This window comes from Carettochelys insculpta, chromosome 2 (assembly GCF_033958435.1).
Source record: "Carettochelys insculpta isolate YL-2023 chromosome 2, ASM3395843v1, whole genome shotgun sequence".
NCBI lineage: Eukaryota > Metazoa > Chordata > Testudines > Carettochelyidae > Carettochelys > Carettochelys insculpta.
In genome coordinates this window covers 160,768,749-160,790,946 of record NC_134138.1, presented here as the reverse complement: position 1 = coordinate 160,790,946, position 22,198 = coordinate 160,768,749, and the positions used below count along the sequence as shown (strand labels likewise).

The 22,198-nt window shown below is 47.7% G+C and overlaps 1 protein-coding gene across 1 annotated transcript in view; it reads left to right on the top strand.

Moving 5' to 3' along the window:
- Positions 1-22,198, top strand: part of LOC142009614 (dynein axonemal heavy chain 5-like) — a 254,663-nt gene that overhangs the window by 53,534 nt on the left and 178,931 nt on the right. The window contains exons 20-25 of the mRNA XM_074987917.1: positions 4,224-4,375; positions 9,109-9,316; positions 10,149-10,236; positions 10,358-10,481; positions 10,607-10,770; positions 19,007-19,099. Coding sequence (XP_074844018.1) covers positions 4,224-4,375; positions 9,109-9,316; positions 10,149-10,236; positions 10,358-10,481; positions 10,607-10,770; positions 19,007-19,099 — 829 coding nt within the window. The remainder of the gene's footprint in view (positions 1-4,223; positions 4,376-9,108; positions 9,317-10,148; positions 10,237-10,357; positions 10,482-10,606; positions 10,771-19,006; positions 19,100-22,198) is intronic.

Sequence of the window (22,198 nt, the reverse complement as noted above, 5' to 3'; positions counted from 1 at the left end):
ATCTAGACCATCCCTGACAGGAGTTTGTCTAACCTCCTGTTTACAATACCAATAATGAAGATTCTACAGCCTCCCTAGGCAATTTATTCTAGTGCTCAACAGCCTTGACAGTTAAGAAGTTTTTCGTAATGTCCAACCTAAACCTCACTTACTGCAATTTGAGCCCATTGCTTTCTTGTCCTATTATCAGGGGTTAAGGAAAGTAATATTTCTCCCTCCTCCTTGTAACAACCTTTTAGGTACTTGAAAATTGTTACAATGTCCCCTCTCAGTCTTCTCTTTTCCAGACTAAACGCTCCCAATTCTTTTAATCTTCCCTCGTAGATCATATTTTCTGGACCTTTAACCATTTATTGTTGCTCTTCTCTGGACCTTTTCCAATTTGTCCACATCTGTGGAATGGAGTGCCCAGATCTAGACACAATACTCTAGTTGAGGCCTAATAAGTGCAGAGTGGAGTGGAAGAATGATGTCTTGTGTCGTGCTTACAACACTCCTGTTAATATACCCCAGAATGATGATAGCTTTTTTTTTTTGCAACAGTTTCCCACTGTTTACTCCTAGATAGTCATTTCCCATTTTGCAGGTGTGAAACTGACTATTTCTGACTAAGTGGAGTACTTTGCATTTGTCCTTATTGAATTTTTGTCCTATTTACTTGAGACCATTTCTCCAGTTTGTCCAGATTATTTTGAATCATAATCATATTCTCTAAAGTACTTGCAACCTCTTCCAGCTTGGTATCATCCACAAACTTTATAAACATTCTCTCTATGCCATTATCTAATTTTTTTCTTATTTCTTTCCTTTAACATCCCTTTAAGTCCCTGCAACCATTCCACAGGCAGGGACATTCATACATATTCAAATCTTTATATCTTTCATGGCACATTATACCAACAATATACTGCATCGATGCTAGAATTATGTAGCAACCACTCTTCCATTTCTCTCCCTTCTAATTGTTCCTGGTACCATCCAGGTGCAGTATAGTACTGTTAAGATACTGGTCTTTGTGTTATTTCTTTATTTTGGTGAAAAATCGGTTTATTTTGCGCTGTCCCAGATATTCAGCTTTCAGCATGTAGAAGATTTTCCTGGTGACAATGGATAACTACCTTATAAAAGTTGTTGATGGAAAAGCTGGGGAATTTGGCACCTGGAAAGGGGAAATTGGGATTTTTTTTCTTTTGAGTGATGACTCCTGTTGAGTTTTGCTATGGGTTATGCAAGTGCACCAGGCACCCAGAGCTGGAGAAGCTGAACCAGGTGTGCAAGGCTCAGCACATACCACCTGGTTCACTTTATGTGTCCATCCAAGGGAATAAAAGATGGAGTAGATGAGCTTTCTCTCCAGTTCCTTCTTACTGCTGCATGGTCTGGGTCAGAATGTCCCATGTCTGTAGTCTGGGCTTCATCCTACACAATAGGAATTAGACCTAGTTCTATAAATAATTTTAACAGTCCAGGACTCTGGGTTTCAAACTCTGCTCTTCCTGCTCACAGTCCTTCTTGGTTAGTGATGACCACCAATGCTGCCTATAAGGCCTGGAGAGGCTGACATTGCAGCTAGATGTCATTCGATCCGCCAATCACTCTCCAGCCATACCAAGGATGTAATGCAGAAGTCCAACTCTGCTATGGGAGAATCTACTCCCAAACCCTCCTTCCATCTGGCATGACATTTTTAGGAATTCCTTCAGCTCCGTACAGGTCCAATTGACAGCAGTCAATGCATACTATCCACCTTCTCAGGGCTATTTGGCATTGCATATCCACTGGGTATCTGTTGAGAAGCCTGCTCCCTAGTGGGACCTAAACCTTCATTTCTTAGTACTCAAAGTCCCCTCCTGTCCTCCCAACCTATTACTTTATAGCTTCTTGCTTCATGTCTCTCCCTTCCACGAAGGTAGCTTTCCTTATAGCTGTCACCTCAGCTAGAAGGACTGGCGAGTCTGAAGTGATGATGGCAGATCTGTCTTGTACTGATTTGAATAAGGATAAGGTTCTGTGCATTTATGCCCCAAACTCTCTATTACAGTTGTCTCAGAATTTCATCTTAACCTATTGATTCACTTACCTGCATTCTTCCCAAAATTGCATGCTTCTGCAGAGGAATGAAGACTCCACTCCCCTGATGTTTGGCCTTGGCCTTTTATGGTAATATTTACCTACAAAGAACAAAGCCAGTCAGGACATTCCGGAGACTATTTGTTGCCAGACCATAAACAATTATGAAGCACAGCTTCTCTACTCAGAGGATCTCCAGATCAATCTGTGGCTGCATTCTACTTGCTCCGCTAGTGACACTTCCTCTGCCCTAACCCCTGTGGGATAAGAGCTCATTCCACCACAGCTCAGGCCACAATTATGGCTTCACTTCAGGAGATGCCCCTCCTGGTCATGTGTAAAGCAGCCCTGGGGAATTCTGTTCCCACCTTTGTGAGGCATTGTGCCCTGATGCTGGACTCCTCTGCTCCTCTGCTGTCTCTGGGACCGTGGTAATCTGCTCAGCTCTACCATCTATCTTCTTGCACCCTCCACTCCAACCAAGCATCGCAGATGCTTTTTTTTGTTTGACCCCTTCAAGAGGCTGTTGAAACTCTTTTATTGGAGCAGGACTGCATCTGTTCTTACCCCCTTCTTCTTTTGGGCTGGAGCAGATGCATCTGTACCTTTGTTTGAAGGAGATTTGGATTCCCCATTCTGTGACAGCACCTAGTTATCTTGTCCCCGTATCTGCTTATCAATGATGGATAAGAAGTAGAGTTATTTTGTAGCCACTTAACTGGCCACCTATGCATATTATTCATCATTATTATTATGTGTCTTGCCCATAGGTCATGTTATATCTTGTTGTCACAGTCTGGCCCCGTCTACCTCTTAGGGCTGATGCTGTTAGGCGTGGACCCAATGGCTGGATCCCCTGTGTTTTTAAGCACATTGTATGTGCACAATGACTAGTCGCATTTCCTAGTTACAGATCTTTGAAAAACAACAAAATCCTGAATGCAGCTCCCCACGTTTGATCTCACCCCTCCTGCAAGTCGTCAGCATCTTTTGGCTGCCCGTCTAAGCCTGTCCTTTGTTTGTTTTGCATGTAATGGAATTCCAGCCTCTTGCTCTGAGAAGCAGCCGCCTTGTAAAATGATGTCTCTCTGGCTTACCCTTGTGCTGTCACTGGGGAAGTTCCCAGCTCCAGCCCCAGCTCCAGCCACCACCTCTGAATTCTGTGTAGAAAGTCAAAGGTGCTAGGGATAGACAACACCTAGTTCCTCTAGGGAAGAATCATTCCATGTGGATGGCCCTAGACTGCTTTGCACTGGTTTCTCAGACTAGTTAGATATGCATCCAGTGCCCAAGTCCTCACTCCTAAATGGAGTCTTGATTCAGAAAGGAGCTTGCAATTCAATATGAGGATCACCGTGGGCACTGGCTTCCTCCAGGCCCCCAAAGTCCTCAGATCCCAGGCACTGCACCCACTCCATCCCATACCTTCTCTTAAGCTTCCCCCACCCCCCCACCTTCACTCTTGGCCCTTCTCCTGCTGCACAGTTTTGCCTCCTCCCCACAGGTGTGCCCCATCCCTGCTTCTCCCTCTTCCTGCCCCAGTATCTCCTGCGTGCCATGGAACAGCTGATCGCAGAAGGAAGGAGGCACTGGGAAGGAGGAGGAGTTATAAGTGAGACTGCTGGTGGGCAGGAGGCACTGTGGGTCAAAGGGGAAAGCTGATTACCGGGGGGTACTAAGCACTCACTAGTTATTTCTGGAGCACCCACGGAGTCAATGTGTATGAAGGTCACACCCCAGGTGAAAGTTACAATCAAAATGGCATTCACAAAACAAGATGGAGTTCACAGTTTGACTCAAACATACCCTCCCCACTCAATCTGTCACACTAGTCATAAAAGTAAATTACATAGACTTTTATTTTAATTAAGTGTCATTTTCCTTCTCCTCGATGATATGTAAATATCTGAAAGGATTTTTGTTTTGTTGTTCTTACTGAGAGTCTTAGTTTGAGCAAGTTACGGAGAGTTTCTAATTTTGGACGTTGGTCCGAAATGGAAGGATTTTTATTAATTAATATTGCATATGTCCACAGACCTCCAGACATTTTAAATAAATTGATTGCCACTTTATGCCACCTCCATACATTTTAAATAAATTGATTTTAAATAAAATGATTGCCAGCCTTAAACAAACATGACTGTGTCTTGCAGACTTCAGGATCTTTTGATAGATTACAAAAAGTTTGTAAATGGAATTCCTGCCATTCTGGGACCACTGATGAAACCATTTGTGGAACAAGTTGAGGAAGCCCTCACTCCAGGCCTGACGCAATTATCGTGGACTTCTTCAAACATTGATAAATGTATGGAATTTAGTTATTTCTATGTAAATTGTAGAGTCGTATAATATTTGCAGGTGGAAAGACCTACTAGTCTTCCAGTCCCTCCCACTGTTGGTAGAACATGGTTCTCTGCAGGACATGCTGAAGTTTTTTCCGGTACACTTTTGTGTGTTATGAGTGATGGATGGTGTGTGTGTGTACACAAACTAAAATATTTTACATTTGCTTGATTGTAAATATGATAACATTACACTTATGTTTATATGAGTTGTACGAGGTAAGCACACACATGGGTAGGAGTGATGCTCATGGCTCAGGGGTGACTTGGTGAGTGGCTGTTCCTCATAGAACTTCTGTCCCTTCCTGAGCTCCTAGGAAAGCAGGGTCCGTGCGTGTAAGGGATGGAGCCATTTCCCCATGTTTTCTCAACTTTCTCTAAGGTGATGTGTGCAGGCCTCAGGTTACCTGCTGGGGGCTGTCCATGTTCTGTCTTAAGCAGATGAGCTGCAACTGTTTCTGACCATTTTTAGAGAGCTAAGGGGGGAAGAAAGAAGGAAGAAAACTTCTTGCTCAAACATATCCATGCATCAGTGCAAAGGCGAGTCACAATCTAGCCCATAATAATTATATTAATAGAAAAAACGGTTATTGTTCAAAATAAGCTTCTAAAAATTATTGCTTGTACCATGTGAATCTTGTTTTTCAGAATAAAATTCTAGTCTTATACAAATGTAGTGAGCAAGAAGTTTTAATAAGTATTTTAATTTATTGACATTAATGCTATTAACATATTGTTACCTATAAACCATTAAAAGAAAATCTGCATAGACTGAAGTACTAAATAGACATTAGCTACAGATAATGGGCCACATCCCCCCTGACTGAACTGACTTGATTTCTCCTCTTGATGTTCACAACTCCACATTAACTGCTGATAATGGGCCACATCCACCCTGACTGAATAGACCTTGTCAGCTCTGGTCCTCCCCTTGACTGAGACCCCCTTCTTTAAAGCCTCCTCTGAAACTCCCCCACTCAGGCATCTGATGAAGGGGTCTTTGCCCACAAAAACTTATGCTCCAAATTACCTGTTAGTCTATAAGGTGCCACAGGACTTCTTGTTGTTTTTGAAGACACAGACTAACTTGGCAACCTCTCTGATAAATGTCTGATAAATAGACATTGCTACCTACAAATGCCTATGTCTCTAAGTACTGTTAGCCGGTGGCCAGGTAATGTGCGGTGAGGTACCAACTATGCCCTTGTTACCATCCGAGTCTTTAACTGCTAGAGCGCAGGGCTTCTTCGCAGTGGGCAGTCTGGGCCAGACTGACGGATGCCCCAGGGTCCTAAACACCCGAGTCTTTTACTGCTAGAGCAGGGAGCTCCTAGCACTCTCACCTATGGCCAGGCTGTGGTAACCAAACAGTTAAAGTTCTTTTTATTGTGCCGGCTGTGTTGCAGTGACAGAGAGTAACAGAAGTCAGGCTTAGATCTTAACTAGTTACAAGTTTATTAAGCTACATTTATAAGCATGCGGTTACAAAAGGCTATTGTCTACTTCTTATATGCTAGCAGAGTACAGGTGTTAACAGGTTACATTACAATTCAATACCACGACGTCTTAATGCAACAGCATCTATCTATAGAGCTCTAATTCTTTAACTGTGCGCACCAAAAGGAGACCTTAATATGGGTACATCTTACCCTCCTTAATATGGGTATATCTTACCCTCCTTGCGTCTCTCGATACCAGCATAGCCAAGCCAGGATCGGTCACTCAATTCCATGGAAAGACGAATACGAGGTTGGGCGTCCCCAGTTGCAGACCTCGGGAGGCAATCACCTGACCCGACCAGCAGGTAGTTGGTGGGAATGCACTCAGAGTCAGAGTGCTGCTGGGCCCATCTTTATACCCCCTGGGTCACGTATTCTCTTTCTTATCTATGGTGCCAGATTGTACTGGTCTGTCTTTTGTGACCCCAGTTTTTACAAGGGCAATTCTTACTTAATTTGCACTTGTAAGACAGGAGATAAAGAATTTGGGAGTACAGGACATTCTTTTACAAGGGCGGAGATTTCTCTTCTGGGATGGCTGTGTGGGCGCATCAAATCCATCAATGCCAACTGGGGTAATTTCCTGAGGCCCTTCGTTAACGGTTAGCCTGCTAGCCCTCTATCTGGGGTTTCAGTTCCTCAGGGTCACGATGAGCCAGCACGTCTGGGCCCCTTTAGGAAGGCATCAAAGACTGTGCTGTTTAACTGCTGTTCAGTGCCCTGTGTGCTCTGAGGCACCTTAGGGGGGAGGCAAAAGCTGGTCTGTAGTGGGGAGATTTTGTCTGGCTACAAGTACTTATAAGGGATTTGTCACTTGTGTTTGAGGACCCTACAGATATGAATAAACGTGTCCACCTAACATTCCTGTGTGGGAGGGAAGTATCAAGTTCTGTATGTTACAGAGGACAGGCTGAGATGCAAGGGTTAGGCCCATTCCTGAAATCAGTGAGAGAGGTGGGACTTTGACCCATCTCTCCAGAGCATCAGTCCAGTGCATGAGCTCCAAGACCATTCTGCACCTCCATCACACACCCATCTTGAAGGAATCATGTTTAATTTAATTAATGACACCCTAGTACAAATAGGAGTGGGATTCCTTAGACAAATCCAGAATATCCCAGTACCAGCAAATGTACCTGGCAGGTCTTTTACCTGAAGTAATTTTTTGAAAATAAATTAAAAATGTACTTGCTTTATTTCAGTTATAGCATTTTTCAAAAATGAAGAAAAACGAAGGGTGGGGTGAGGGTTCAGGGATGAGGGGGGCAGAGGATTGAGAGGTGTTGGAGGGCTCAAGGCAGGGGTAGGGGGACTCAGGGCAGAGAGTGGTGGTGCAGAGCTCAGGAGAGGAGGCTAGGAGGTGAAATGGGGCATCCTAGGGCTGCCTGTAGCTGGGAGGGTGGCACTGCTCCAGTGGCAGCTCCTTCCAGGGGCCAGGGCATTGCTCCCCAGCCAGCAGCTCCTCCCAAGAAATAAGCGGGTGAGGTGGGTTAGGTTTGCTTGATTTACAAGTATGCTGTGTAGTTAATGGAGTGACTCACAACTCCATTCTGAGGAGTGAAAGTTAACCCTTTCCTTGGTTCTGGATTCCAAAATTAGTAAGTTAACTAGTTCTGACAGTCAATATACCTCACTTTTGTTTGTGTATGCAATAACTCTCTGTTAACAAGAGATTTTCATGCTAAATAGGGTAGTTCCCTTGTTCAGTATTTTCCATTAAAATCTTTGCCCAAGATTACTACATTTTTGGTACATCAGATATTCCAGCAATTCCTTTTTTACTCAGAACAGGAAATGATTTTAATAATTCCAGTATTACCGTGTGGGTAAACTATAACTTTTTACTTATGATCTCATTAGCTGGGACTACATCTGCCCCCTTCTTTGGGAGGGAGCTTGTTAATGAGACAGTACGGAAAATGCTAATGAGGCGCTGACATGAATATGCAGCGCCTCATTATCATAATGGCAGCCACGTGTATTTTGAAAGTGCCTTTTTCGGAATGCATGCTGACCATGTAGACAGGGCCTTTCAAAAGGACCCACTGATTTTGAAAGCCCCTTCTTTCTATTTGGTTTTAGGAAGAAGGGGCTTTCAAAGTCAGGGGGGTCCTTTCAAAAGGCCCCCAGCTACATGCGTTCCTTAAGCGGCACTTTTGAATCGCACACAGCTGCCTTTATACTAATGAGGCCCTGCATATTCATGTCAGCACCTCATTAGCATCTTCTGAAGTGCCTCATTAACATGCCCCCTCCGAAAGGAGGGAGCACATGAAGACCCAGCTATTACGTTTATGAAGGGACGTAGTGTTGAGATTGCAACTAAAGGGTTTTTTTCCTCTTCTTCATTATGAAAAAATACAAAAGATTTATTAAAAACAAAAATGTGTACAGCACTTGATTGCAAATCAATTGTTTTTGGATTAAAGGATTGAGAAGATATATATCTGAAAAAGATGGAAAAGTTGAAGGCAAACTCTTCTCCTTGGTGTCTGAGACCATTCACTGGCATGATTTAGTACAGTAAAACCCCAATTTATGTGATTTTGACTTACATGTTACTTGGATTAACGCGAGTCAAAATCAGTAAGTGAATGTTAAAGGGAAACCCTAGATATGCATGATTAGCATATATATGTGAATATGCGCTCCTGTGGTTCCCAGCAGTAACAGGGGCTGGGGACTGGCCAGAGCTCAGCTCCACCACCAGTTCCACACCCGGGGAGATGCCTGGCTGGGGGGGAATCCATGACAGCCACAGGGGCTGGGAGCTGGTCGGAATGCAGTGCTCTGCCCCAGCTCCAGCCCCAAGGAGCCACGGTGGCTGGGAGTCAGCCAGGCAGTGCAGTGCTGCGCCTGCCTGCACCAGCCCCTGGCTCCCCCAGCTGGGGGAAGCCAGGAAGCAGCTCCCCCACCATATCTGTCTGCCTGCCTCCTGGCTCCCTTACCCCCTGGCCTGCCACCCCACCACTTGCAGGAGCTGGGAAACTGACCAGTGCTGTAGAACAGTTTTATTTAATGATTCAGATACACATAGACCTATTAGGTCTTTGGTTCCAGGCCTATAATTCAGTATGTAATCATTAGCTACTATTGAGATTTAGAAAGATAACTCTTTTGTATTCCAGTATAATAGCTTTAAATTGATTTAATGTGCTCCATTTTGTACGTGCTCATTTTATTTTCTGTTTGCCTAGTCCTTGAGAAAGTTTATAATTCCCTAGAAGAAGTGGGGTGTATAGTCAAAGAAGCTTCTGACACTCTGGAGTGCAGAATTGAAAGAATTCTGCAGGATATGTCAGATACACCTCTTGTAACTCTGCCTGAAGATGAACCTACTGAAGTATCAGCTTTCCTGGAAAGAACAGAAAAACTTATTGCTGCTGCTGCTGAGACTCTGTCTGAGTAGGTGTACTGATGTGCGGTTTGTAGAGTCCATAATGGTAGGACTTCAAATAGTATGGTTAGCACTTTAACCTCTGTGTAACAAGGCTTCTGGACCAAATGAAATTCTTATTCTGAACTTTTAAAAATAAAATCTATAGGCATCTTAAATACAACAAGAATAAGGCATTTCTATCATTTCATTCTTGTTTTGTTTGACTGTTAGTCTCCTTTCCTTTGGTTGGAAACTTCAGAAGAGCCCATTATTTGGGCAATGACAAGTAAAGTTGATTCTTAATGTCAACTAATGGATTTGGGACTAGAAGACAGGTTCTGTCTCTCTCCAGGTGCTGCATATAATATTTTGCATTTTTATGTTGCCATGTACTGCATGTTCAGTTGTGTTCCGATGAGATACATCCATGTCTGCGTGTCAGAATGCCTTTCTTCTAGGCTCCATCATTTTGTATGCTTTGGTCTGTACATCAGGGTAGCTTGCTGTATCACCCTGATAAGTCAAACCTGGATGAAACATGCCTGTGATTGCTTATCAGAACTGTAAAAACCTCTGCTCTTCTTTAATAAATCCAGAAGATCTTACTGTGCTGAATGTAGTGCAGTCTTCAAAATACAATGGTGAAAACATCCCCAGGGTACTTTTAATATCTGTTGGTTATTTTATAGTATGTTGGGCAGATAGCAACAAACTGAATGGTTCAGGTATGCTTCTGCATTCACCGTTTACCATAGTGTGTTCTGAAAGCCAGGGTGTTAGTAAGTTTTCTTCTCTTTTGGGCTTCCCCATTTCTTTTGTGGGTGGTTATGTTCTGAAATCCATAACATTCCTTTGTAGACAAAGCCAGCAAGTGGAACGCTCCATGTATGAGTTGATGGGCATTCTGAAGCACAGATTGAAATCGGAAGACAATAGAAATCTACAGGTAAGATTTAAGTTGTAAATAATTGTAAAACATTTCTTAAGCTGCCCATATTTCATTTATGAAATATGATTTATTTGGAGCCTTTTTATTTTGTGTTTGCTGTTTCATTGTGACTTTTCAGGATTCATTTGCCTGTGGACATCTTGATATGAAACAGAAAACACGGTGCCAGGAATGTCTATCATGTAGTTACTATAACCTGATGGGGCAGCTTTGTCAGAAAAATACCGACTCTCTAGTGAAATGTAGGTTTTCCATTTTACAGTAGACTTACTTTTATTTGTTATTACATGACATTTTATAATGTAATTTTTTTCTGAGCTTCTTGTGGTCATAACAATACTTTTTCTAAAATGGTCTTATTATCTAGGCACCAGGATTTCTTTAGATGCTTTAAGGTATCGCTTACATGTTCTCAACTCTAAATATCAGATGACCAAGTTCATAAAGGATCAAAGAGTTCCATTATTCAAAGCTGAACTTCAGCTGACCATTCCAAATGTTGTCCTGAGACCAAGTCTTGATGATATTCAGGTAACAACAGCAATGACAAAAATAAATGCACATCACAATCATTCTTGGTATTTCATACTTAATGTAAATTAGTTTTCTTAAAAAATAACAAGGTTTGCCTATTTAACCTTAGATAAGCATGTGAAATGAGATAAGGTAAGAAATGAGAAAAATATGACTACACGTAAAAAAAAATCAATAGTACACAAGATGTCATCTTGAGAAATTATAAAACTGGGTCCAGCAATTAAGCTGGTATACTGGCCAATAAAATCAAGAATTCTACAGGAAACTTAACACTTCACTTCTACAATACTTTAAAAAGGAAAGCTTTTCAAAGGCAGTATGCAAACCGAAGCAGTCTGTAAGAGCCCAGTCTGCTCACATTACTTACAACTCCTGAAGAAAAACTCATTGACCATATCAGTGTGAAATAACAGCTTATAACAGGTGCCTCACAACAAGGCCCTGATTTAGTGAAGCACTTAAGAATGTTCTCAAGTTTCAGCAGTGAGTAATTGCATTTTATTTAACAGAACTCTTAAGCACGTGCTTAAAATCAACTGTTATATGAATTATTTTATACTGGCTCCAAAAGCAATTGATTGTTATAATATGACTGGCAGCCTAGCAACTTTTTGAACTACTGCTCCCTAAATCAATTTTAGAATTCTCAGTCAGATTTAATCTGCAGCCTGTGTGGTCTGTTAACAGGAAGTCAGACAATAAGAAGTACATTTAATACTGTAGCTAGAAAGGGTTGTATGATGTCATCATTTGTACAGCTGCGAATATATTCATCTAGAGCAGTGGTTCGCAATCTTTTGAGTAACACGACCAACTTCAACAAGACAAGCAATTCCATTGCACACCCACTTTTTCAGCTGAATCGATTGCTTATAAATGTTTATTTACTTTTACAATGATTACAGTTGTTCTAGAGAGGTTTGCAACATAGTAATGCATACAACAAGCTAACAAGGAACAAATGCATTACAGTAAACTCTTGATTTTATGGCTCCCGATTTAGCAGCCTTTGGGAACAATGGACGTCCGCCAGACTCCCATTGTTCCCAAAGCCCGCTTAATCGTGGCTTGTAAAATCCTAAATCCCACCCCCACAAAAGAAAAAATAAAAGTAAAGGACTTACCAGCCACCAGAGTAACTGCTGCCTGGACATTCAGCACTGCCAGAGCCACCACGTGCTCCTCCCACCAGGGGTGGGGGGCATACGTGGGCAGAGAGCACTTGTGTACACTGCCACCCTGGTGGGAGAAGCCTATGGTGGCTCCGGTAGTGGTAGCGGCTCCTGTAGCCATGCAGCAGGCTCTGGAAGCCCCAGCAGTGCAGCTACGGGCTCCCTGCAGCCACGCAACCCAGGGGCTCCCTGCTGCCACATGCTGTGGATGCAGCTCCAGCCATGAGCAGCACTGGGCTCCAGCTCTAGCAGCAGGTGAGTAGCGGGCATTTTTTTGTGGGGGGAGGCCTGGGACTTGGGGAGCCTGGCAGGGGCAGGTCTCAGTAAAACCTCTGATTTAATGGACTTTTGGGTTCAATGGACGCCCCTTCCCCCCATTAGTCCGTTAAATTGAGGGGTTACTGTAATGTTTCAGATCCACCACAGAATACACTGTCTTAAGCTACGTCTACACGTGAAGCCTACATCGAAATAGCCTATTTCCATGTAGCGACATCGAAATAGGCTATTTCGATGAATAACGTCTACACGTCCTCCAGGGCTGGCAACGTTGACGTTCAACATCGGCGTTGCGCAGCACCACATCGAAATAGGCGCTGCGAGGGAACGTCTACATGCCAAAGTAGCACACATCGAAATAAGGGTGCCAGGCACAGCTGCAGACAGAGTCACAGGGCGGACTAGCGCTTCCGGGGCAACAGCTAGCCGCTCACTTAAAGAACCCCTCCCAGACACACTCAGCCTGCACAGCACGCGGTCTGCAGAGCCATAGGCACGCACACCTTGGGCGACGCAGTCATGATGGACCTCCAGCAGCAGCAGCAGCAGCAGCCAGAGGTCCACCCAGCCGCCCCTGCAGGAGCAGTGCTCGCCCTGTTCCATGCCATGCAGGAGGCAGCTGAGCACCTCCTTGCCACAGAGGAGGAGCTGCCTGCAGGGGAGGAGGACGCAACCCCCAACCCTGCAGCACCCCGACCCCCCCGCTGCCTCATACGCCACCAGCTGTGGAGCTACCCCACCAGCACCGACTGGTGGGAGCGGCTTGTGCTTGGGGAGTGGGACAACGACTGCTGGCTCAGGAACTTTCGCATGAGCCGGCAGACATTTCTGGAGCTATGCCAGTGGCTCACCCCCGCACTCAGGCACCAGGACACCGCCATGCGGCGTGCCCTCCCTGTGGAGAAACAGGTCGGTATCGCTGTCTGGAAGCTGGCCACTCCAGACAGCTACCGATCCGTGGGCCAGCAGTTTGGCGTCAGCAAGGCCACCATCGGGGCTGTCCTCATGGAGGTAAGAGGATCCACGGGGGGAGGGGGGGAGGCAGCCCTGGCAGGGGAGGGCAGGGGAGGGGGTCCTGGCAGGGGAGGGCCACACACACCCTGCTCACCCCTCATTGGTGCTCTCCCATGTGCTTCCCCTGCAGGTGGTCCGTGCCATCAACGCCATGCTCCTCCACAGGCTCGTGAGGCTTGGGGACCCAGATGCCACCATCGCAGGCTTTGCCACCCTGGGCTTCCCCAGTTGCTTCAGGGCTCTGGATGGGACTCACATCCCCATCCGCTCCCCGGAGCACAGTGGAGGACGTTACATCAACCGGAAGGGCTACCACTCAGTGGTCCTCCAGGCCTTGGTGGACACCCGGGGCCATTTCCAGGACATTTATGTGGGCTGGTCTGGCAGCACCCACGACGCCCGGGTATTCCGGAACTCGGGCCTGTGCCGCCGGCTGGAGGCGGGGACCTACATCCCCCAGCGGGAGATCCCTGTGGGGGACACCACCATGCCCCTCTGCGTCATCGCAGATGCGGCATACCCCCTCTCGCCCTGGCTCATGCACCTTTACATGGGCCATCTGTCTGCCAGCCAGGAGCGCTTCAACCAGCGCCTGAACCACGCGTGCCAGGTGGTGGAGCGCACATTTGGCTGCCTCAAAGGGCGCTGGATGTGTCTCCTCACCCGCCTGGATGCGGGCCCCACCAACATCCCCCAGATTGTGGGTGTGTGCAGCGCCCTACACAATCTGCTGGAGAGCAAGGGGGAGGCCTTCTTTCAGGGCTGGGCTGTGGAGGCCGGCAGGGCCGCTGTGCAGCCACCCGCTGCCCCCAGTCGCCAGGTGGACCCCGAAAGGACCCGGGTCCGGGAGGCCCTGTGGGCCCACTTCGATGAGGCCGTGGGGTGAACGCTGGCAGGCCCCCCTCTGTCCCCCGCCATCCTCCACAACACTCTCTGCCCCTACGCCCACACCACGGAGCACCCAACAGCACCCCCCTGACTTTTCTTGTACAAATAAAAGCAGACACTTGTTTGTGAAATCGAACATGTTTACTTGAACTCTTCTTAATAATAACTATAGAACTTCTAACTAACTTACATATTATATGTATGTATATTAATGTAAAAACAGGGATAACAAGGAAGGGAAGAACTATTTACATGGCGGGGGAAGGATCAGACAGTGAAAACAGGGGTCACAAATAAATAAATACAAACTATGTACAGGGCAAAAAACCAAAAAGTGGGAGGAATATATACAAAGGGAGGGGGCCACGTCCTGGGTCCCACGCCCCTACAGTCCAGCACTGGGGGTGGGCGGCTGGGATCCCCGCCTCGGCCGCAGCCCTGGCCGGGGCTGGCTGGGGGCCGGGCGGACTGGAAGATATGGCCGGCGAGTGTCAGCTGGCCCCAGGTCCCCCTCGGCGGAATGGCCCTCGGTGGCGGGTGGCGGGGCGACGGCGGAGGGCGTGGCGACTGGAGCAGCGGGTGGAGCCCGCAGGGTGGGCGCAGCGGCAGCCGGCGTGGCATGGAGGGCCAGGTAATCCGTTATGCGGTTGAATGTCTGCATGTAGGCCCCCCATGCCTCTTGGTGCCAGGCCAGCACCCGCTCCTGCAGGTGGAGGCGGCATTGCTCCACCCGCAGCTGCTGCTCCACGACCACCACCTGCCGGTGGTGGAGGGCCAGCAGCTGGGGGTCCGTCGCCGGCGGCTCCTGCTGCTGGGTCCGCCGTCTTGCCCACCGTGGGGCCGGTTGTTGCTCCGCCGAGGGCCTGGCCTGGAGTGATGGCCCCGGAGGGCTTTCCGGGACTACTGAAGCCTCGCCGGCGCTCTCTTCCGGTCCTTCCGATGGTGCAGCTGCGGAACACAGGAGGGGGGGAAGAAGAGTGGAGACAGCCGTTAGTGTGGGCCCCGAGCCGTGGCCCTTGTCCCCCCACCCCTGTGCTGAAGGTTCCCCATCCCCGTCCCCGGGAGATGCTGCTGTGATGGGGTTCAAGGGTCCCCCTGCACTGCACCCCGTTCCCTGGTGGGAGTGACTCTCACTTCACTCAGCAGGTATGACAGGAGATGTTTCTTAGGCAACAAATGTCCAGTTTCTCCCAGAAGCGACTGTACAGCAGTCAGAGACGGTCCTTCCAACCCATCCTGGGGAGAAGACCCCGAGGGGTGCCCCTCTGGGGTGTAGCTTTCCCCCTCCTCAGGCAGGCAGCCTTCTAGCTCTCCCTTCCCCTAGCCTCTAACTGCGCCCCCGATTCAAACCCAGCTCGGCTCCTCCCTCCTCTTTGTTCAGGGCAGAGGTGTAACCTGCCAGTTGTAGCCTCAGGATCATCCTTAGCCACTGGGAGCTATTCAGTTTGTTGCTCATATCTAGCCTGAGTCTCGCATTTGCACTCCCCCCACTCCATCACATGCTGCTGCTGCTCCTGGGTGTCCCACACCTGTCCCCGGGGGACCCTAGAGGTTCTGCTCCCCCATGCCCCGGGGATGGGGCATGGCACTGTCGTCCTGGGTGGGGCAGAGGCTGATGCACTCCTGTGAGGGACATGCCACTGCTGTCCTTGGGGCCATGGTCATTTGGGCATGTGGAGATCCCTGGCCATATCTATTACTCCTGCCCCTCAACCCCGGAGGTGTGCACCAGGGGGGGTACATACCTGACGGTCCACTCCCACGGTCGGGGGACACCCGGGGGGCGGACGCCCGGCTGCTGCTCCGGGATGGCAAGAGGAGGCTCTGGAGGCCAGTGTCGGTGGAGGAGGAGTCCCCCTCCTCCTCCTCCTCCTGCTCCAGTGCCCCGAGGGTGGGCTCCTGGGGGGGCCCCTGGGTTACGGGGCTTGCCTCCGGGGCGGACTCCGCCTTCGGGGCCTGCTGGGGCTCCTCAGCCGAGGTGTCAAGCGTGGCCGGAGGGGAGGAGGTGTGCCGGGGGCCCAGGATGTCCCTGAGCTCCCTGTATAAGGGGCAAGTGATGGGGGTGGCCCCAGATCAGCTGGCCGCATCCCGGGCCCGGGCGTAACCCTGCTGCAGCTCCTTCACTTTACTCCGGACATGGTCTGGAGTGCAGGCAGGGTGACCCCGGGTGGTCAGGCCCTCGGCCAGCCGAGCGAACGCATCCGCGTTCCGCCTTTTGCTCCCCATTACCTGGAGCACCTCCTCCTCACTCCAGAGCCCCAGCAGGTCCCAAAGCTCGGCCTCAGTCCAGGAGGGGCCCCGCTGCTGCTTCCTGGCCTGGCTCCTGCCCTGGGAACCCTGGCTCCCCTTCGGGGGGTTTCCCTGAGGGCGCTGGGGAGGCTGCCGGGTGGCCATCAGGTCGGTTGGGGGTGTGGGTGGCTGAAGAAGAGTGTGCAGGCGAGCCGCGTGTTATTGCTGCTGCCTGCATGCTCTCTCAGCTTCCTGCACAGAAAGGGAGGGGGTGGGGACCTTTAAGGGGCCGCTCCATACAGCCACCATTGAGCTCAGGGGCTGGAGAGAGCATCTCTCAACCCCTCAGCTGATGGCCGCCATGGAGGACCCCGCAATTTCGAAGTTGCGGGACGCGCAACAACTACACGTTCCCTTCTTCGACGTTGAACGTCGAAGTAGGGCGCTATTCCCATCCCCTCATGGGGTTAGCGGCTTCGACATCTCGCTGCCTAACGTCGATGTTAACATCGAAATAGCGCCCAACACGTGTAGCCGTGACGGGCACTATTTCGAGTTTAGTGCCGCTACTTCGAAGTAGCGTGCACATGTAGACACGGCTTTAGACAGTGAACACAGACACATGTTCAAAATCTGCTCAACGCCTTGCTAGGGATGTTGAGTAAATGAAAATTTCACAGACTGCTCAATCAGTTGTGGGTGTGGGAGGTGGCTCTAGAAAGCAGGCTCCCCTCCCTGGCAGACCACTGGAGCTGGGACGTGGCATTTAAACTGTGGCTCGGCTCCAACAGGCCTCCATCCTCCCTCTCCCTTGTCACAACAGGGAGAGGGGGCAGGCTCCTTGACAGTTCATTCAGGCTGGGAAGCATCATTTCAGCTGCCTCTTGGTGTGAGCAGGTTCCTGCAGCATCAGCATCTACCCTTATGGTGGCTCTGCAAAGAGTCACTCAGGGGTGGGGTAGCAATTGACCAACCCTGCACCAACTTGGACCCAGGCAGCCTTGCTGCTTGAACCCCAGGTAGCGTAAGTTCATCATTTTCTCCCCTCCCCTATGGCCTCTCGTGCTCTCCAAACAGCTGCACTGAGGGGAAATTGATGAAATTTCACAGCACACCGCGATGTTGTGCCACACTGGTTGAAAACCACTGATCTGGGGTTTCCAAATTTCAAATTGCATAAAACCTACGCTCTGCCCCCCTCTCACTTTCCAGAGGCCCTGCCCCTTCTCTGAGACCCCACTGCCTACTAGCGCCATACCCACTTCCTCCGTCACTCTCTCTCCCTGACCCTCACTTACTTTCATCAGGCTGGAATGGGGGGTTGAGTATGGGACGGGGGTGAGGGCTCTCTCTGGGCGCGCAGGCTTCAGGATGCAGGAGATGACTCCAGGCTTAGGCAGAAGGTTGGGGTGTAGAGGGAGGTGGAGGATCTGGCTGGAGGCATGGGCTCTGGGATGGGGCCAGGGACGAAGGGCTTGGGGTGCAGGAAAGGGGTCAAGGCTGGGGCAGGGACTTAGGGTGTGGGGTGAGTGAGAGGGGCAGGTTCCAGGAGGGAGCTTGGGTACATGAGGTGTTATGGGATCCTGCTGTTGCTTAACAAAGTTCTCAGGAAGTGACTGCCAGGTCCTTGCGACCGTAGGTACAAGAAGATCCGCAGTGCCCTCAAGTCCTTAGGCACCACCTCTGCAAATCCCATTGCTCATAGTTCCCTGCCAATGGGAGTGGTGGAGCTTGTACTTAGGGTGAGGGCAGCATGTGGAGCTCCCTGCACCAAGAGGCCACAGGAGCCTACTTGCTTCTTCTGGGAGCCGTGTGATGTCGGGCAAGTAGGGATCCTGCCTCAGCTCCAGTCCTACCCTGCACTACCAACCGGACTTTTAACAGCCTGGTCAGCAGCACTGACCAAAGACTCCAGGGCCTGCTTTTGACCAGGCATTCCAGTTGACAAGTTGTTGCCTGGTAACCCTATATGTAACTAGAGTATCACACATTTAAATAAATGTAGAAGAGTACTCAGTGATAGTTGTGAAATAAATTAATTGTCAACTGCCTCTGTGTATTACTCTTTAAAGAGTATATAATGTAATAATTAAATCACAATGTATTATGAACAAACTTTATATTTGTAAAGCTCTTTCAAAAGTCCTTGGATGAAAAGTGTAAGGATTACTAGTATCTTGTGTAATGCATGTCTAAGTTAAGTTTATTTAAAACAGGTTTAAAATTTGTGCTGTTGTGGATAGGTTGGTATGCAGCGCCCCTTTGCTTTTTAAAAGGTCACAGAGAGGTAGTCACGTTAGTCTGTATTTTCACAAAACAAAAAAGCAGTCCTATCGCACTTTCCAGACTAACAAAGTAATTTATTAGGTGATGAGCTCTCACGGGGCAGACCCACTTCTTCAGTCTGCCCCACAAAAGTGCATTACCTAATAAATTACTTTGTTAGTCTTTTTCAAAGGGTACGAATTGTTTGGGGTGCCTTACACTATAGCTTATTAGAATATAGCATTGCTAAGTGGAAGACTGTAAAGATGAAAGGTTCATTTTTTAACTTTGCTATTAATCAAACAGGGCTTTTTTTCTTCTTTTTTTTTTTTAACAAGGATCGACCTTTATGATGTCTAAGGTGAATGTTTTACTCTTTTCAGAATGCTGTAAATAAAGCAGTAACTATCGTATTATCAATGGCCAGAGATATCCCACTGTGGAAGTTTGCTCATTTACATCATAGGCAACAGCAGGTAGAGTATTAAAATTTAAATTGCTTAGAATGTTAAAAGGATTGGTTAAAGAAGTTTTTCTTCTTGGCGGTCACTTGATAATGAGTAGGACGTCTTCATGTCACCCTATTTGTGAGTGCATTGACAGCTGATCAGCCCAGTTCTGGAGCTGCAGATCTTATCACAGAAAAGGCAGATGTTAGTAGCTATTGGAGGGGCTCAGGGCTCTTTTCTTGTTCGCCACCTGTCCTTGTCTGCACTGCAGTGGGACCTCTCAAATTGTGCCACCCCCTCATGGATTACCATTCTCCACTGGGACTGGTCTTGGGCATGGTTCTCCCGAGTGTCGACACCAATGCTGTACTTTTTCATGTGTGTCTTCAGCATGTCCTTGTATTGCTTCGTCCAGCTCCCAGTGCTCCCTGGTCTTTCCTTCAGCTCAGAGGTTAATGAAGCTAAACACTTAGGATTTACATTTCCAAATTTCCTAAGAAAGGTTACGTTTCCATTTATTTTTTACTTGTAGTTTTGGATTTTTTCATGGGAGGTCAAAACTTAGGGCAACCATCTGTCCCGGTTTCAGCAGGACAGTCCCGTACTTGGGATGCCAGGATGGTGCCCCCATTTATTTTGTCAAAAGGGCTAATTGCCCCATATTTTCAGGAGGCTTCTGCCCACTTCCCCAGGCTCCCTTGCAGCAGTGAGGCTGTCACCCAACTTCCCCTGGCTGTGGGAGCCAGACCTGGCCATGGCTACCTCACTCCCAGCTTCCCCCTGCTGCGGGAGCCGGGAGCCAGGAGCCAGACCCACCCAGCAGCCCAGATGCTCCCCAGCTTCCCCTGGCACCCCTGCAGTGGCATGGCTGCCCCCCAACTTCCCCCTGCTGGGGGAGCCAGGAGCCGGACCCATGCCATGGCTGCCCTCCCACCTTCCCGCACTGGGGAGACCCGGAGCTGGACCCACACAGCAGCGCGGCTGCCCCCCAGCTTCCCTCAGCTGTGGGAACTGGAGCCACAGCAACAGTACGGTGCCCCCCACCCAGCTGGTGGAAGCTGGGAGCTTCACTGGGAGGGTGACAGCCCCCACAGGACAGCTACCTCTTGCCTCTCAGAGAGAGTGACCATCTGTCCCGTTTTGGCTGGGATGGCATCATTGCCCTTGTCACATATTTGGGCTGAAGAGATATGGTCACCCTATCAAAACGTATGTTTTCATGTACAATCTTTACATTAAATACAGAACACATTCATTATTAGTTTATTTATTGAAACTATTTTCTATACTAAAAATAGCACTAGTTCACAAATTTTTCTACAGGTAATGGTAGAGTGTTAGTGCTATTACAGACTGGAGGATAAAACTAATGTCATTTGTGTTTTACTATGCAGATAATTATGCATAATAAACCATTATTGATCTTCCCAGACAAAAACAATATTAAGGTGGCGTTAAGCTTGAATGCATATAATATCAGTAATGTAAGAGTGAAAAATGTCACATAGATGTTGTAATTCTCCTAAAATAAGCACTGTAAATCTGGGCCAGTCAGAGTCAATGTTAAACTTAATTGGAGGTTAATTCAACTCCATATTTGTCAGGCAATGCACCCAATCAATCTTAAAATTCTGTCTTATACTCATACTATGTAATAAGTAGAAAATTATAGTTAATTATAGTTTTTAGTGATGATGGTACCAGATTAAATTAAACTGATATTTTTAAAGATACTTTCTTCTTTCCCCATGCATTTTTGTCTTCATAGGAAGGTGTGCAGGCCTCCTGTAGGCATAGGTGTCTCTTAAGTAGAGGTAGGGAGCAAATAAGAAAAAATAAGTGGACCCTTGAAGCTTCAAAAGGAACTTCAGTGGGTTCCAGAGAAAAGAGAGAGGTTGTGAGCTGGGAAGAGAATGATGGAACCAAAGGATGTATAAATACCTAGTTTATCCAATAAAATTACTTCATCATTGTGAGCAACCTTCCTAGGGCTCGTGGCTCCTGGGCTTGTAATGCATGGGATATGTCTGCTTGCTAAGAACAGAGTTATAATCACTAGCCTCACTTGCCAGATAACCATAGAATGACAATACCTTTGTGTTAAGAAGAAGAATGTTGTGTTTGCAGCCCTCAGATATGAGGGTTAGCTAGAGAAGCATAGGGACTGGACCAGTCCTACCTGAGTAAGGTCCAGACACAGCCACTCTGTGGGACACAAAGAGAGTGTCACTTTTCTGGTTTGCCAATCAGTGTGTAACAGGGAATGGAAAATAGGCTTCACATGGGTTGATTCAGGAAAAATGGACAGTTTTTCTAAGGCATGCTTCTTTCAAACCATCCTGTGTCAGAAATGAATCTGAGCACTTGAAATGAACAAAGAGGTTACGGGAACACCAATCCATGTAGGTCCATGACATTGTAAATGCTCAGTTAATGTAAAAGTACAGAGTCCTATGACTTCTTTTGTACATTGCTATGAACAAGTTATGTAGCACACTCCAATGTTGTTAGTTTCCCCTCTTGTACCTTACACCATCTCTTTTGAACAAAACAGCCTCCTCCATTTTGCTGCCATCCCCTCCGCACCTTTTGGAGGGGCTGGTGTGAACTTCTGCTATCTCTCAAAATGTGTTTACATCATTACTTGAGAGATTTATGTGGTTTTGTACCATCCTTTCCAGTCAGGAATGTTCTTATTTGGTGTTAGCTTGTATTTAGTGTGTTACTGTTCTGCCATCATCAGCAATACATGGATTTCCAGCATTTGGGTCCTATGGATAGTTATGCTTAGGGCTGCAGCAAGGTCTGCAGATGGAAACCACTGTGTAGTATTTCTTTTTTCCCAGGTCCCAAAGGCGAGGTACCGCGAGGGTTGAAACACAAAGACAAACATAAAGACAGCAGGGGACCAACAGTTCTGAAGACTGAAGGCCCTGAGTTTATTATTCCCACAGCTTTTATAACCGAGTGAGAGCACATTATTATGAGAAAAGCAATCAGCTATAATTCAACTAGCTCAGCACATCTATCTCTAGTAAAAGCACATCGTTCCTCCCAGTCCTTGAACGTGAACTCTTAGAAAACACCTGGTTCAAGCAACACAGCTCCCCTGTGGCTTGCCTCCAA